This window comes from Chroicocephalus ridibundus, chromosome 19 (genome assembly GCF_963924245.1).
Source record: "Chroicocephalus ridibundus chromosome 19, bChrRid1.1, whole genome shotgun sequence".
In the NCBI taxonomy this organism is placed as follows: Eukaryota; Metazoa; Chordata; class Aves; order Charadriiformes; family Laridae; genus Chroicocephalus; species Chroicocephalus ridibundus.
The window spans coordinates 3010679-3027049 of NC_086302.1; the positions used below are offsets into that span (position 1 = coordinate 3010679).

Below are 16371 nucleotides of genomic sequence, written 5' to 3' on the forward strand. Positions count from 1 at the left end.
TATGGAGGCAGCTGGGAGCAGTGGGGCTCTCCCATGGGTTTGCTGTGGTCCCAGAGGGGCCAGTGTCCCCCCCCTGCTCCCAAACCCTGCAGGCTCCCACTGCGGGAGAGCGAACCGTGCGGGTACCCCCATGGGCTGGTTCCCCCCGGCACCCCCAGCCCCTCCGCTCCCCGGCTCTGAGGAGCGCAGAGGCTGCCACCGACTGTAAAAATGGTGCAAATCTGGCATGGTTAATGATACCCGCCATAACAACAGTGCGAGCAGCAGCCTAAACTTCCCTGAGCAAAATCCACTGTCAAAGTGTAGCAGCCACTTTGCCATAAAGAGGCAGTGAATGGTGCGTCCAACAAAGCATAGGGAGAAAGATAAACACATTAATAGAGAAAAAGCCATAATGTGAGTAAACAGCATGCATGTAGAAAATGGAAAGACATCCTGGGCAGCAGGGGAGGATGAAAATAAGCTGACTAGTGCTGAAGGGTAAAAAGCCCTAGAAGGATGGGATGGTGCCTGATGTGCCTGAAATCTTTCTGCAGCACACTTTCAGCCTTTTCTGCAATGATTCATCAAACCCTGCACTCTGCCGTGTGCCCCCTTTCTCCCTGTAATGATCCCCCTTTCCCTCCTGCTGGAGATCATCTTCTGGTTCCACCTGCTTCCCTTTAGTGCCCACAAAAAGAAGCCACTGCAGCCCTGGTCCTCCCTTCAGCCAGGCAGAGTGTCTTTGGGGCTGTGAAGTATTAGCTGTATCACAGTCAATTTGCTAATCTACAAAAACCATTTCAAGGCACATTATATACAGAGCCCATATGTTACTTCAGTGCTGCCAAAAGAGTTCTTGTTTACTCAGATGATGCTTTCAGTCGGTGTTCGGCGTGTACTAAATAGCACCATTGATACTACTTAAAATAAAAGGTGTCAGCACCCTGTCTGCCCCAGCAAATTGCTCAGCACGTTCAGCTCTGACAATGTCCCTGGGCACTAACGCCTCCGGCTGAGATGCTCCTTCTCACTCGGTCGGCAGCGGGGCCTGATTCTGCTCCGGTCCTGACCCATCCTTGGTGCTCTCTCGTGTTGTAAAGACCATCCTTGTGTGCTCCCCCTCTCCCTCCGAACAGTTCTCTGGCACCACGGGAGGTGGCCAGGCAGGAGCATCCTTAGGAAGGTTGTTCTTACCTTGAGGCAAGGGGATGGGCTTTTTTATTTATTTTAATACTTTTAACATCTGGAAAAGCAGAGGAAAACCAAAGCCATATGTCCATAGCTGCTGATGCTACAAGCATCTGGCAGAAGAGCAGCTTCTGCTGGGGTGAGAGGAGCCGGCACAGAGCCTGTCCCTGTCACCAGCCCCAGCTGGGAGTGCAGTCGCAGCCCCATGCAGTCCTGTGCTGTCCCGGGGCTGCCGTGACCCTCAGCCCCCGCTTCTGCTGACAGAGCCGGTCTCCTGCTCTCCACCCTTCCTTGCCCCTCAGGGTACGACACGTCTTTCAGTTTTCTCGTGTCTTCTGCTTTGTTTCTTTTCCTCTGTTTACCTGAGCTCTTGCGAGATGCGCAGCTTTCCAAGCCGGAATCCCAGGTTTTTCTAGTTAAAAGTAGAACATTAACATACACCACTGGCCCCATGGCTAGTTTGAGATTTCAGTTCCTGGCTGAAAATATCTGATACAGAAATTGTACAGAAATTCTTGAAGGAAAATATCCTTCCAAATTCTTCCAGATGTCACAAGCAAGTTCGGATCCAGACCGGGTGTCCAGCAAAGGCTCAGGATAGGTTCTGTTTTGTGCCGGCTGCTGGCGAGCTCACTTCCCTGCTGGGTTTCACCCCTCATTGACGTTCCCCTCGGGTTCTGCAGGGCCCAGCCTGCCCTGCTCCCACTTGGTTCCTCCCGGAGAGGGACAATGGAGTGGTCTCTGGAGGAGGCTCTGTAGCTCAGCCGACGACATCCCCTGTGGTGCCATTGCTTCAGGTTCTGCCCCGCGGAGCAAGACCTGGCGGTGGTGCGAGCCGTGCTCACCCCGGCACACTCAGCAAGCTCGCTCGGGATGACGATAACGCCACTTCGGAAAATCGTATCAAGAGCCTGAAAGCCTCTCGATGCCTGAAAGGCCAAGGGCTTTTTCAAGTGGAAAGTTATTTTATTACCTGTAGTTAGAGCTCCCTGTTTCCATGGCTGTCATGGGCCTGTATGTTAAGGATGCATACCCAATTCTTCCCACATACAGTGACTGCTCTTGGGCTGTTAAACCGACTGCGTGGTGAAATAGAGGAGAAGCTGGATTCTCTGCTGCCCTCATTCTGTTTCTTCACCAAATTTTCTTTAAGGAAATCAGATGTATTTTGCTTATGAAAACATTTATGCCCCAACTTGCCTGAGTCCTTCCTGAGTGACAAAGGTTTGGTTGGAGGGAGGAGGAAAGAGCTGGTGTTGGTAGTTGCTGGGTAGAGAGCAAGAGGAGCGCGAGGGAGGAGTCGTGGTGGTTCTGGTCGGCTGTCCTTCCCCGTGAGCCGGCACAGGGATGCATCAGAGCTCTGACATCCAGGGTCAGGAAAACACCTGCTCGCAGATGTACAATTACCGCTTTAAAATGGGATTTTGCTGAAAAAACTGGAGGTTAAAAATTGTTCTCTCTGCTGAGCTGAAAATCTAAAATGTCTAAAGGTGCCTGGATGGAAGAGGGAGGTGGGAGGTTGGGCAGAGATGCTTCTCACCATTTCCCAATTTTCTCCCTCTTTTGCCCAGAGGGACTAATTGGCACTCAAAGGGAACCGATCTCCTTTTTTATGAGTGAAATCTGTTGTCTGATTAATTATTCATTTGTAGCATGATTGGCAGCTTTGAGGCGGTGGGTCCACAGGCAGTAAAGGGTGATCCGTTGACTGACAAGGTTAATTGCTGCCTTGTGTTATTGGTGATAACGATTTATGTTGACAATTGCTCACATTTCTAGTGCAGATGGGGGTTTGCCGCGCAGGGTCGGCCAGCGCTGCCCTGTCCTGCCCTCTGCTTTCCTCGGCAGACAGGAGCAGCCATTCCCTTGTGCCACCATTGGCACGTGGGAAGGGATTTCGTTCCCAGAAGCTGGTCTCACATTCTATGGACAATGTAGAAGAAGCTTTGCAAAGGCATCAGTTGCTTTTACCTTTTTTTCCCTTCTTTTTGACGTGTTCTCTGCATATTGATCAGGGTTCAGAATATAAAAGTGAGACTCGGCTCTGCTCTGAAAGTCCCTCCTTGGCAGGAGCGTCAAAGCTGCGGTTTTCCAGGGGGCCCGAGTGAATCGAGATGAGAAAGATTTATGAGGGTGACCCTTAAAAATAATTAAAGTGGGAAGGAATTGTCTTTTAAATCTCAGTGTACAGGAAGTGGCAACTTCTGGGGATTGTTTAATAAATGCACAATCACAGTGCCTAAAATGCCACCCTTCCACCCCAAACCCAGGGCGATGCCCATCTCTCACCGGGGAGGAGGGGAGGGCTGTGGGGACCGAGGCTTGCCAGGCCGGCCCCGGGGCTGTGCCTCTGCCTTTAGAGTTTGTTTTATTCCAGCCTCCAATAGCACAGCTCAGGTCGCTCTCATCCTTCCCATCCTGGAAACCGCAGACATTTTATCCCTGCCTCAATACAATAAAGCAGAGTCATAAAGATTTCAGACTAATAAACATTGGCCTTTAGGGTGCTTTCAGCTTTTATCAGGCTAATAAGATTTTTGACTTACATTGAAAGGGAAAGCAGGTAAACAGAGCTTTTATGAACCTGGAAGCCCACTGGGGACCCGCTGCCCTGTCGGAGCTCCGGGGCTCAGGCACCTTCCCGTAATGAAAAGCACACGCGGCCCGCGGGCGAACCACACCGGGAGAGTGGTTCTGCAGGTGGCTCTTCATGGAGTACCTGGGCTTAATGATTTGTCTGACACCAGCCTTTCCCTCAGGCCATGGGGCAGGGAGAGTTTTTCCGTCTGAGCCTCCTCGGCTGTCCTACCCTCTCTGGCCGAAGGTGAAGCAAATCGGGATCTTTCCTTCCTCCCCGTGGGCTGTGGCCAAAGCCATCATCATCGCTCCTGAACGCGCACAAATCCCCTCTGCCCAGCAGCGCTGGCAGCTCGTCTCCCGACAGCAGGGCGTCTAGTTGCGAACTGGTTTTTTTATCACTGGCTTTTTATGGCTGATTGTCAGGAGAGATGGGGGATGTCGTTCAACAGCTCGTTCTTAGGTATAAAATTTCCACAAGGAAGAAAGGAACTGCTCAGTAGAAACAGGCGTAAACTTCATTATTTTCTAGAAATTATTTTTATTTAAAATTTAAAACCATATTACTTCATACAGCAAACTGTGCACTTTGATATATCACAGTGTCTTAAAAAGGAAAATAATCAGAATTTTTTCTTTTTTTTTTTTGGAAATTTTATTTACATCAGCCTAGAATGATCAGCAAGTAACACAGTTACTATGAAACCAAAATTGTTACAAAATGTTTACAAAAAACTATATTCATAGAAATTCTGCATGTCCACAAAGGAAAATCCCCTGAATGTCACGGAGACCATTTTTTTCCTTTTTTATCCACTCTTTTCTGTTTTTTTTTTTTCTTTTTCTTCTTTTTGTCTTTTTTTGAGAAATATGTCAAAATAAGGTACAGAGAGCAGAGGGCTTGCTACGCCAATGCCCAGGACCGTGACTCCCACGCAGGGACGTGCCGTCACCCCTGCGGTCGCTGGGTCTCTGCACGGTTCGGCTGCGCGTGGCTCAGGCTGGTGAGCGCCGGGTGACAGCTGCCAGCACCTGTGGGGGGGACCCTTTGCGGTGACATTCCCAGAGACCCCCCCCCGTGCTGGCGCCCGGCCAAATCCCGCTCCGCAGAAGCCCCCACCAAGGGGAGAGCGGTGGGTGCCCGGAGCTGGAGCTGGTTCCCTTGTGTCTTTGTGGGTCTCTCGTCTCGCCGTCGTACCCAACACGCTGCTGGTTAACTCCAAACAGAAAAGCAACCCCAACCAAAGCTACCCACTGTGCCCCTGCTCTGTCTCACGGGAGAGCTGGAAGGAAAAAGCAAGTGATAAAGGGACAGTGAACTGAGGTGACAACAGTTCAGGTACAGTTTAATAGCCCAAACCTGGTTTTCCTTTATTTCCTCCTCACTTTTTCAGTCCTTCTGCCCACCAAGCGAAGAAAGGAACTGATTGAAACACAGCTGGAAGTCAGATGATTTCTAAGACATGAGTTGCCGACAGTCACAAACAGGTCCCAGAACGGCTGGCAGACAGCTTTGAGGCTTTGTGGTCAGGTCTGTCCCTTCTGGAGTCTCCCAGCGCATCGCTGCCAAGAGTCGGGCTCCTTCTCCTCCTCTGCCGTGAAACATGTGTGGCTTACGGGCTCCCACGCTGCCCGGGACGGAAGCGAGGAGCACCCAGGGAATAACAGGAGAGATTCCGGTCTCTGCCGAGCGCTGTAGCTGCAGCTGAATTGCCCCTCGTCCCACTGGAGCTGCCCCCGGGCGGCCGCGGGAAGGCTGGGGCTGCGACCACCAGCTCGTGGGGAGCAGGAGCTTGGGGGGAGTGGGGAGGCAGCGGCTCCCCCGGCTCCTGCGTTGGTTTGAGCGGTGCGGAACATTTCCATGTTGTTAAATGTCAAATGTTTTAATGATCAGGATTTAAACACAGAGCCGTGATGTAGATGCATGAGGTTAGCTGCTATTCCATGGCTGGTTTCTGGGCAATGCGGAGAAGGACGGGAAAGGGTTCAGCCGCAGGGTTTGGTCGTGCCGGCAGATAGCACCGGGCATTCCAGATGCTCACCTGTCACTCCGGGATGTTTGTGCATAAAATCAAATCAAACCGGTGTCAAAAATGAATAAATGGGGTTTATGGCATTAGTAATATTTATTTATTTATTTATTTTCTAAAAATCTGTCAAGAAGAAAAATGAATGCTATTTTCTGTGGTATTTTACACTCTGGACATTTAAAGCCCGTTTTGCTTTTCTCTGCCTTAATTGTAAAAATCTCTTTCTAAGAGCTTAGAAATCTGCAAGGGAAACAAAATCTACTGCTCTGACAAGCCTATGGGTTTGCAAAGAAATGCACAACGTCAGTAGCTTTGGGAAGCAGACCCATACTTCCACTCTATCCTCTGCCATAGGTATTTAATCAGCAAACCATTGAGAATGTGATGCCCATTGAGTTGGTAGCTTTCACCCCTAATTTTTCATGGTTTCTATGAAAAGGTGAAAATTAACGTAAATTCTTTGCGTACCTTTACTTGAGTCAAAATATGACAAATTCATTTTTTTGTTTCGGGTCACTGTGTTGCTTCTTTGCACCGCAGAAAAAAACAAATTAAGGACAAATTCTGGTCTGTGATGGCAGGGGGGAGCAGCTCTCTCCCCTTGAGCTAATTTGCTAATTCTCATCAGCTCCACAGATAACCTTCCTAACTGAGCCTCTGATAGAAACAGGTGGGAAAAAAACGTGAAATCAGCTACAAACAGGTTTGTTCCTTTGGGCGAGGATAAATTTCCAGAAAGGCCTTGCAGCTCAGGGAGGGCAAACTGGGTCAGTTCCGCTGCTGGTTCCTGCGGTGGCCGTGGCACCTCGCTACGCTCACGACACGGAGGGCCAAGATTCGGGATGCAGAGCTTGAGCGCCGGCTGCTCCATCGCTGCCCTGCCCTCTGAACCGGGATTTGGGTGGTGGGTGCAGGAGGGGTTTCCAGCAGAGCACGAGCTGCGGCAGGTCACCGTCACCCTTACGTGTGCAAGGGAAGGAGGTTGCTCTTTTCTTCAACGCCAGTGTTTAAATCAGAGCTTTTAGGCACGTTTAAGCACCTCTCCTCGTCATGTTCTGGGTTACAATGGGCAGAGCCATTTCTGTTTGTTTCATTTTGCAAATGAATCCGCAGAGTGTCCCACTGGCCACCCGTGTGGTTCCCCGTGGAGGGATGGAGCTGAGTGACGTTGCTTGAGCGTTACTTTAGGTCAGCAGAGGGGTCTTTGGTAATTCTGGCTAAATTCATCTGCAGGACCAGGCTTCTGGGTTAAGCAACCTGAAAATAAGAACACGGTTCGTGGAAGATTTCTTAAAAATGTTTTAGTCTATGTTTGCTTAAATCACGTGGAGATGCTGCCTGAGGGGCTGCGCTTCCCCGGGCAGAGCAAGGGGGGTGTCAGGCTTGGCTCCCACAGTGCTGCGTGTCCCAGGCCAGCCCTGGCCCTGCAGGCTGAGGCTTCGTCTCTCAGGTCTCTGATGCCGTGGAGAGCGTTTAGTCCTAAACCAGACATAGGGTCCTCTCCTGGTCTGAGTGCGGACACGGCAGAGCTGCCGTTCAGCACTGCTGAATTTCATGGAAACTGATACCGTTTGGCTCTTGGAAACAGCTCTGCTCCTGCAAAAGCCTGTGGACTCGGCCGCTCGCCACACTTCTTCAGGAGGGACTGAGCTTTGTGGGAAGAGTGAAGGAGCTGAGGACCTGGAGATCAGGGTGTCACCCTGGGCGCGGGCTGGAGTTTGGCAGGGGATGTGTGGGTGGTGGCACTCAGAGATGGCAGTAGCTCCCGCCCGCTGTCCCATCCCTGGCCAGGAGTTCGGCTCCGTTCAGGTGAACTTGCCCCTTCGCAGTCAGCTGTCTTGGATCTCCTGATGAACGTGGGTGTTGCCTTCTTCCCCCACACTCCCCGTGCACTTCCAGCTGCGGGTGGCCACAGCCAGCACAGCCGTGAGGTAAAGGGCCACCGTGAGCTGCTTTGAGAGAAGGCACAGCCTTGACCACCATGGTGCTTCACAGATACCTTTCCCTTTCCTGGACAACGTATCCTAAATGTGCTGTGTATGTCAGTGGAATAGATGCTCGCTCGCGCTGCACCCGACCAAGTGTTTCTTTTTATTGCCATGCTAAAGAAGCCTCTCTCGGGGGCTCCTCCGGACCCGCCGAGGGTCAGTTTGGCTCAATCCTGTTTCGCCTCCGTGTGTTTTCAGTATGTAAACATCAGACTCCTGGATGGTAGTGTGTTTGGACTCCATGAGGCCTGTAGGATCTAAGCGTTAAAGAAAAAGGAATGAAAAATAACAAAAACAAAACAGAAAAGCCCCAAGACCCATGTTACAGTCCGTGCTTTGAAGTTCTTGCTTCTATGCCGGTGATCGATGCAGCTGTATTGTAAAGGCCTTGTTCTTGAAATGAACCAAACCAGGCTTTTTTTTTTTCTGTTTTTTTTTTTCTTGTTTTTTAATCCTTTCTTCCCTAGTTAAGAGTGCATCCAGCCTTGTCTGCTGCAATTCCTTCCCTCCCGCCCCCCCGTTCCCATTCCCTAGGGAAACACAGGTGTCAATCCAGTGTTGCAGGTCATGTTGTCCTTCCCTGGCAGCCGTCGGTCGTTGAACGTGTGCATGTTGATCACGGCGTCCGTCTTCACCATGACGGGGGGCTGGGGCTTGTGTTTGACCCGTCGCTGGCAGGTGAGGGACAGCCGGATCTCATCGGCCATGGCGCTGCAGAGGGAGCGCTGGGGAGAGCAGGGACAAAAGGCACCGTTACTCCTGGCAAAACGCTCTGCTAACCTCTCCGTGAGCAGGAGGATGCTGAAACTAGGCTCTGCAGAGGGCAAGCACGAGGGTAAGGCTGCATTTAAGGCATCAGCTGTGCTTAGTGGGACTTCAGTGACGCACGGGCGTCTGGTTGACCCCTCTCTCCTTTGGCAAGAATTACAGCTTTGACAGACTAAATCCTGCAAAAAGGCAGAGCTACAGGCGGCTGTCGGAGTGCCAGTGCTTTGTGTGATCCCTGCTGGGGGCCGGTAGATTTATGTGCTGGGAAACAGAGGGCTATCGAATCCTGCTGGGCTTGCTAGTGGGCAGTTTTCCTTCATCTATCTAGTCCATCACATGGGCAGCTCGCTTTGATTCCTGGTCATGCACACAAATGCACTGTCCACTTACCGTACCATGACACATGAGGAAGAGGAAAAAACATCAAAGCAGTCCTCGTTTCATGAGCACTAATCAACCACTGCGGGTGGGACGGGCTGTTTGTTATAAGTGTTGGGAAAAGTTGATAAAATAGTATGAGGCTTCCTGGTGGACCCTGGCAAGTTTCTTGAGGCCCTTTGAACAGGAGCGGGGAGAAGAGATGGAGACTTCATGCGTTACGCCCGGAATATGCAACACGATTGCATGTGATAGTGGTGAGTGGATGGAACAGCTCAGAAAGGTCCCTTCCCAAGGATCTATGTCCGTATTTTTATGACTTATGTGTTGGCTTGCTCAAAACTACCCTACAAATGTTTACTAGTCTAGTTACTGCAGCAGCAGATGACCCTGATCAGAGCAGACGTGATTTACCCCCTCACCTGAGGCTGTCGGAGCGGGACAGACGCAATGAGCCTTAGGGAAGGGCATTTCGGGGGTGCTGCATTTCAGCCCTTGCAGCCCCGGATCCCTCTGCCCGTCTCCCTGCCTGTCTCTGGGGCCAGCCTGTAACATCCGTAACGGCTGGGCTAGTGGTGGCGCAGGCAGACCGAGGAAATCAGTACCTGCTCGCGCTCCGCCGTTTTGCGCAGCTTGTAGATGAACTCCACCATGGCCACGAAGACGGACAGCACCAAGCCCGCTGCCAAAACGATGAAAATCCCACCGATGTTTTGGATGCCCAGAGCGCTGGCCTCCTTGTTCTCATCCTCAGGGCAGCCGTTCCCTCGCCACCACTTCTCCTTCATTACGTGGAGCTTGTCCTCCTCCTGGAGCTGGAGGATGGCAATGGTGATCTTGTCCCTGTACGGTGACCCTGGGGAGGGGGAACACCGTTACACACAGCGGGAAAATAGGACAAAAGTCACATAAAGTAGGGAACGTGTCTGCGCTAAGCAGGGCTGTTCAGGCCGCTCTTCAACAGGCAGACAGTATAAGCTTTGGTATTTGGAAACTCGCTGGTGGGAGTGGACTGTCTTAATCCCATCTGTTGTATTTGGGGTTACCAGCCCCGCTCCAGGGCTACCTGCAGGAACCCCACCACTGTCACTTACCCATGGGAGTCCCAATGCCGTAGCCTTTGGAATCGATGAGGCCCCCGATCTGAGTCAGGTTGCAGTTCCTCTGGGTGATGTATTCGATGGTGGTTGACTCCATCAGCAGGGCGTAATCGGCTGTGAGGGTTCGCTGGATTCCTTCCTCGTTGTTTTTAACAAGTGCTGTGGGTTTGCTGCTCATGAAAGCCCACATTTTTTCAAATGTGGAAATTTTGGATTTCTGGAAAAACAATACCCCCCACCCCCAAAATAAGAATTAGTCATCTTTTTGCTGAAACCTTGTGTCTTTACAGTAAATGCTAGTTTGAGAACAGGTCACATAATGGAACTATTCCCAATTTGACCTTGTCTTAAATATCTCTCTGCTTTCACGGCCTAACATCGTTTGGCTTCGCGTTGCCGTAACGAGAGGCAAAGGTTCCAGCACACGTTGCGCAGACACTCAGCAGAAAGTCAGCGCTCCAGAGACCTTCTCCTGCAGGTGGAACCGAGCTGTTCCTTCGCGTCAGTCAGGTACGGCGAGGCCCTGCCTTGATGCGCTGCAGAACTTGCTGGTGTGACAGGCTATCAGTATGTCTGTTTAGATGTATTTGTTTCCTAACCAGAATTTTGTTTATCCTGTAATGTTTCTGTACAATGAGAGAAGACAGACAACATTTCAGAGGGCATGTTTTTCTCTTTTGGACACACTCTATTATATGTTTGTCTTTCCTCAAGCATCGCAAGGAAACATGTCTCCTCTGAGATATGTGCAACTGCCAAACAAATTTAACGTATCCATATAAACAGAGGCATAGAAATATTCAAGATGATTGTCTTACGGCTAAAAATAAACATGGCTATTCTTTCACTATCAGCAGGCATTCTGTTAAAAAAGGAATATGTTTTCTAGCTTACTATTCACATGAATGTCTTTTTCTTCTTCTATAAAATGTGTTGGGTGAGAAGAAATGTGGTTATTTTATTTCTTTCCATAACATTTGAAACACAGCATTTATCTACGACCACCTTCTGAATTGTCCCTATGTAGGTTGTCACAAAAGACATAACCGGCTTCAGTCCAGAGAGACTCCCCGGGAAAGGCACATCCGCGTTCTGCTGTACCCCCTTCGCTGGTGGCTGCATTCCCGTGGGTGAACGTGGCTCTCGTCAGCCCAGCTCTGCGCACCCAGCTGAGCGCTGGAAAAGCACTTGGATATTGAGGCTTGTGTTCCTGCTGCTGCCCGCTCCTTTATGTGCTGTTCTTCTTCTCTGCCTAATTTCTTGGTTTTCCGAGATCTCATTTTGCCTTCTTATTTTATAAGAGGCAGCTTAGTCAGCCAAAACCTCCTCCTCCACAGCACTACTTAGCAAGAGCCTGAAGCTGGCTGATAAGTTGGAGGGGCTGATAAGTCTTTGTGCTTTGCCTTGAATAAGGGGAACTGCTCACCTGCAGCTGCACGAGGAGTCGCTGCGCCAGAAGCACTTTCTGGTTTAGCTGTTGTTTATCTCTGTTTCAGGTCTCTGTCCTTCCATAAAAAAGCAGGAGATGGAGCCCCAGCCCATCCCAACTGCTGCTATCACATCTCCCCCTCGTTTTTCAACATCACCCAAAACATGCCAGCATAGGTACTTCTCAGAAAAACACTATAAATAAGGGTAAATTAGCTAAGAAAAAAGCGTCCCCCATGATGCTTCATATTCCAAATGCTTCGCCTGTCCACCTCCTTTATTCGGCATATTTAACAAAAGTTGGCACGTGGCTTAACACCCCGAAATTGGTCAGTATAGCACCGTGACACGGGCTGTTCCTCTGTCTTTAACCCTGGGGGCTCATTCTCCTGCCTGAAATAACCACGGACTCATTTCTTCTCACTTAAAGCTCGTGCTTGTTATAATCCACTTGATGAACGTGCAGTAGTGGATGTGCCGCAGCAAACTCCATTCAAGAGGCAGGATAATCTCCCTCACTTGAAAATCTGGGCCAGTGCCTGTAAGGTAGATTTGTGCCATCTATCAAAGCTCAAAGAGCAGCAAGAAATGTAGCCTCCAAAAGGATTATTAAATATCTGTGCATTACAATGGGTAATTGAAATGAATAGCATACTCGGCTTGCTGATAACGACTTGTTTAACATTTATATAGTTCACATCAGAAGCCTCTGGGTTCACTGGCTCTCCCTTTCTCTCCTTCTCTTCCTGCATTTAATGCTCCTTGGGTGTTGACACAGAGCTCTTAAACAACATCAGTGTTCTCCCAGTTTAAAGCATAGAGCAAAATAAACTGGCAAAAAATCAATAGGCTGCATTTAGTGAAGCTAATAGGACTTGCATGAGGCATTGTAGCTCTTCAGGCAACTTAAATTACATGAGACAGGGCTCCCTGGAAGAGAAAAAACACTTTTCTCTTCTCCTCTTAAATCACCGCTTCTGACCAGCTGAAAGGACTTAATTGTGTTTTGAAATGCCAGGAGGAGCCCAGCTTTCTCGGGCTCCCGGGCGTGCGGGGTGGGGGCACCCATGGCAGGCAAGCACCCTCTGGCTGGAGCTGGCCTGGGCGAGGGCTCGCCGCAAGGCCGGAGCTCCCCGTCGCTGCCGGCTCCTGCTAAAGAAACAGCCGAACCAGAGACCCATCACCACAGGGCCGAGCCCCTCCGCGGAGAAGGGCTGTCTCCCCGCAGCAAACCCCGCTGGTGCCACAAAGACAAGGCTGCGGCAGCGCTTTGGGGAGGGCAGCCCAAGCCCCCGACGCAGGCAGGGCGCCTCGACGCACCTCTCTGCTCAAGGCAATCTCCCGCTCTGCCCGGACTCTACAGCCTGCCACCTCCTTGCTGGAAATTTATTTCCTATTAGTTTCTTTAACTTAGCTACCATGAGATAAGAACGCTCCTTTTCCAAGTGAAAATGCACCAACTGTGATTCTCAGCACAGCACTAGCGGTTTGATAGACCTGGCTATTTGTTAAAAGTCCAATTTAGAAGCGATTGTCAGTCATTGTGAGAGCAGTCATCAATCAAAAATTGCAGGAGCGACCACGGTGAGGAGCGTACAGTGCTTCAGCTCATACCTAATTCTGGGGAGCTTTCACCACTGTACATTTCTTCCTATCTGGGGGAAAAGTTGTTCCTTCCTCCCTTTCCTCCTCTCAGAATACTTCGGCCACACTGCAAAGGTGGTCGCGTATTTATGGGAATTTGGGTGGCCTCACTTGAGCACGCACCATTCAAATAAGCAAAAACATCTTGGTAGTAATTTAATAGTCAGTAAGGAATGCACATAAATTATGTTCATTTGTTGGACCTTTTCTCTGTGTGTGTACGTTTTGTTTTGCCGCATCTCTGATTTTACAGCTTAAGTAATCTACCTTAAAAAATTTTACTGGGATTAATTACAGGTTTGAACTGATATTTGCTGGGCTGTGGCTAGACGCAAGTTTCTTCTCTGTGGAGTCATCATTTACTTTCACGGGCGGTATCAAAGCAATGCGAGTTGGTGGCAGGCAGAGACCCTCCTGTGCCCCTGCATCCTCCGCGGGGTCCCCAGGGCCCCCTCGATGACAACTCTGCCTTGCCACCAAAGGTAGATGTGGAGGAACCGCTTGGGTGCTCTGAAGCATTAAGATAAATGGCCTGACACTGACTTCTTCCGGGCAGAGAAATTCCAGAGTCGGGAACTCTGGAATGTTAGGAATGATGGAGATCATGGCTAATGAAGAAAGGCGGTAGTTTAACGCTGCTGCTCAGCGCAGCCATGGTTCACACCAGGGGGATCCTGTCTCCCCTCTTACACCTCTCCCACCGATTCCTGGGAGTGGAGCTCCTCCTCATTTTTGTGGGGATAAATAGCATCAGAATCTGCTCTGCCGTCCTCTGCATCTTAATCAAACCCTGCGTTAGTGCTAAATGAGATGCACGTATGGAAAGCTGAGCACCAGCCCCTCTGAACGCTGCAATTGCAACAGCGCCGACGACGCCTCTGAATTCATTCTTTAGAGTCACAGCTCAGAAGCTGCATTAATAACCAATGCTTCAAGACCAGTCACCCAAATAAATTAATGGAATAGTTTAGAGGAGCCACTACAAGGCATCTTGCCAAGACATATATGCTTTTTTATCAGTGAAATTGGCAAGAAAGTAACTTTCAGGCTTAAGATTTTCAATTCCAGCCTGTATGAAAAAATAAATTGATTTTCACCAACTGAAGATACTTACTCTTGAGGATTTAACATTTCTGTACAAGTGAATATATATATGTACACATACACACGCTCTCACACTCGTACTCCAAACTGCACGTTAGACCCGACATTTGTTCAGAGAGAGACAGCATCCTTCACAAGAAGGACATGAAGGATTTCTGGCATGATTTATAACGAAAGCTAGGTGCCGCTCCTAAATTAATTGATCCGTGTTGATTCCTGTAACTCGATCTGCATTGCCAGGGAATAAATAGCTTCTCAAAAGTTCTTTTTGTGAAGTCAAAATCTGCCAATCTGGTTGGTGGAACTCTCTCTTCTGCTCGCCCGTTGCCGTGGCCGGTTGGCTCGGCTGCGCAGGCAAACCCCTTTGTGGGAGCGAGAGCGCTCGCCGTGGGTCTGCCCCAGAGCTGTGGTCTGGCTCGGCTCAGTCAGGAACTTCTGCAGTGACTTCGCTGAGCTGTGTGGGACCCTCGCTCAGCCTGGACACGGGCACAAATCTGGTCGGCGTTTGGGAGCTGTGGCAGCACCAGTGTGCAAGGCGTTTGCCTTCCTCGTCCTCCCACTTCCCACCACTCCCTTGCTCAGCTCTGGGACGCCACTCTCCCTCTGTGGCCCTACGTCCCGCTTTGTCACAACTTCCCGGTGCCGGGAGGGCCACAGACCCAGACGAGGTTCAGCGAAGGACAACGATGGCCACAGCCACCAGCCACAGAGGATGGGGGCCGCAGGGCCCAGGCTGTGGCTTGTAGGGGGCAGTGTGTGTGGTTTGCAGCTTCGTGAAGATGGAGATGTGGAGAAGTGAGTTCCTAACGGGAGGGCAGCTGCTTTGGGGAGGAGTCATACAAGGAGCAAGGAAACAGTTTGGGCTAAGTAGTCCTAGTGGATAATCCACAAAATAGGTACGATGGGGGATCCCCGTCAGGCCGCTGCCATCAGTCTGTTCGGCAAACTGGAGGGGTGCTCGGCCACCAGATCTGCAGGCGCGTTCCAAGAGCAGCAGTCACACAGCCCGCGGGGGCCGTCTCTGCTGGTCACCCCCCACTGCAGCAGAGCAGGGGACGGTGCGGGAAGCCTTGTGCCGTCGGCCGTTCCTTCAGTCCACCCATCTGGAGGGAGGGCAGATCCTCAGCAGACACTGGAGGGGCCCGTTGCTCTGTCCCCGGACCCTTGTGCTCTTTGACAGACGTCGCTGGGAAGGTGGCACTGGCAGAGCGGCCCTACTGAAACCACGCAGCGTTTGCCCAGTCATTTGACCTCGCTGGGCGGAGGGAGAAGTCCTGGCTCTCCCGTGTTTCTCTGTACGCGAAGGACAAGTGAACAAGGCGTCATCCCACACGAGCGCTCTCACGGCTCCCGTAATCGAAGGGCTTGTCAGAAGGGACATCTCCAAACAACAGCAGCAATAAAAAAGAAAAAGGAAAGTGCACTGCATTGATAAACCCTGCCAAATGCCCGTTAGAAGACTGAAGAATGATTCTAATGGCTAATGATATGAAGTGATAAATATACTCTGTCCTTGATGATTTTTAAAAAAGACAGTTTCCTTTTATTCCTATGTAAAACTCTTCTTGGAAAGAGTAGTTAAAGCACAGCAGTAAAAGTCTGTCTTTTCCTGATAGCCGTTGTAGGTTTATATTGCTTTTGGAAGGTAACGTAAGGCATCGGACCATGCCAAAGACAAAACTGCATGCACCAGCTCCACTGCAGAAAGCAAACTAGCCGGCAGCAACCTGCTATTCTATGCAACATTTTAATTTCCCAGAATTAATTAAAGATCAAACCAAACAAAATCCTCCATGTTTCTTTACCAATCTGTGTTTCTGCCTGTGGATGTAAGCACAGCGATTCAGAAAGTATAGTGGCTCCTTAACCAAGTCATAGCCAAGAAAAGTTGCAGAAGGATGCTGCTGTTTCTTGTCATTAAAATTCAGCACATTGGCTTCCTTTAATGAGTCTTGGCAATTAAACTGCTGACAGCCCGGTGTAGCTGCCTTTACACTGTGCCTAGGCAACTTGTTGCAGTATTCCAGGCACAACCTGCTTTTTAAAGCATGAACTGTGTTTGTCACACTTTGGCCCATGTATTTCCTTCTGAATGAGGAGGCGGAAGGACCATTCCCCGCGCTCCCGTGGCCGTGGCTCCGCTCTGCCCGCGCTGACCCCGGGCCCAGGAGGGCAGCGCCAGCC

The 16371-nt window shown here is 50.3% G+C and overlaps 1 protein-coding gene across 2 annotated transcripts in view; it reads right to left on the minus strand.

Moving 5' to 3' along the window:
• Positions 1-4311: 4311 nt before the first annotated feature.
• GRIK3 (glutamate ionotropic receptor kainate type subunit 3) overlaps positions 4312-16371 on the minus strand; it is a 124731-nt gene continuing 112671 nt past the window's right edge. For both annotated transcript variants that reach the window (XM_063355673.1, XM_063355674.1), the window contains exons 14-16: positions 10006-10228; positions 9517-9767; positions 4312-8490 (exon numbers count right to left, since the gene is read on the minus strand). In XM_063355673.1, coding sequence (XP_063211743.1) covers positions 8296-8490; positions 9517-9767; positions 10006-10228 — 669 coding nt within the window. In that variant the 3' untranslated portion in view covers positions 4312-8295. The remainder of the gene's footprint in view (positions 8491-9516; positions 9768-10005; positions 10229-16371) is intronic.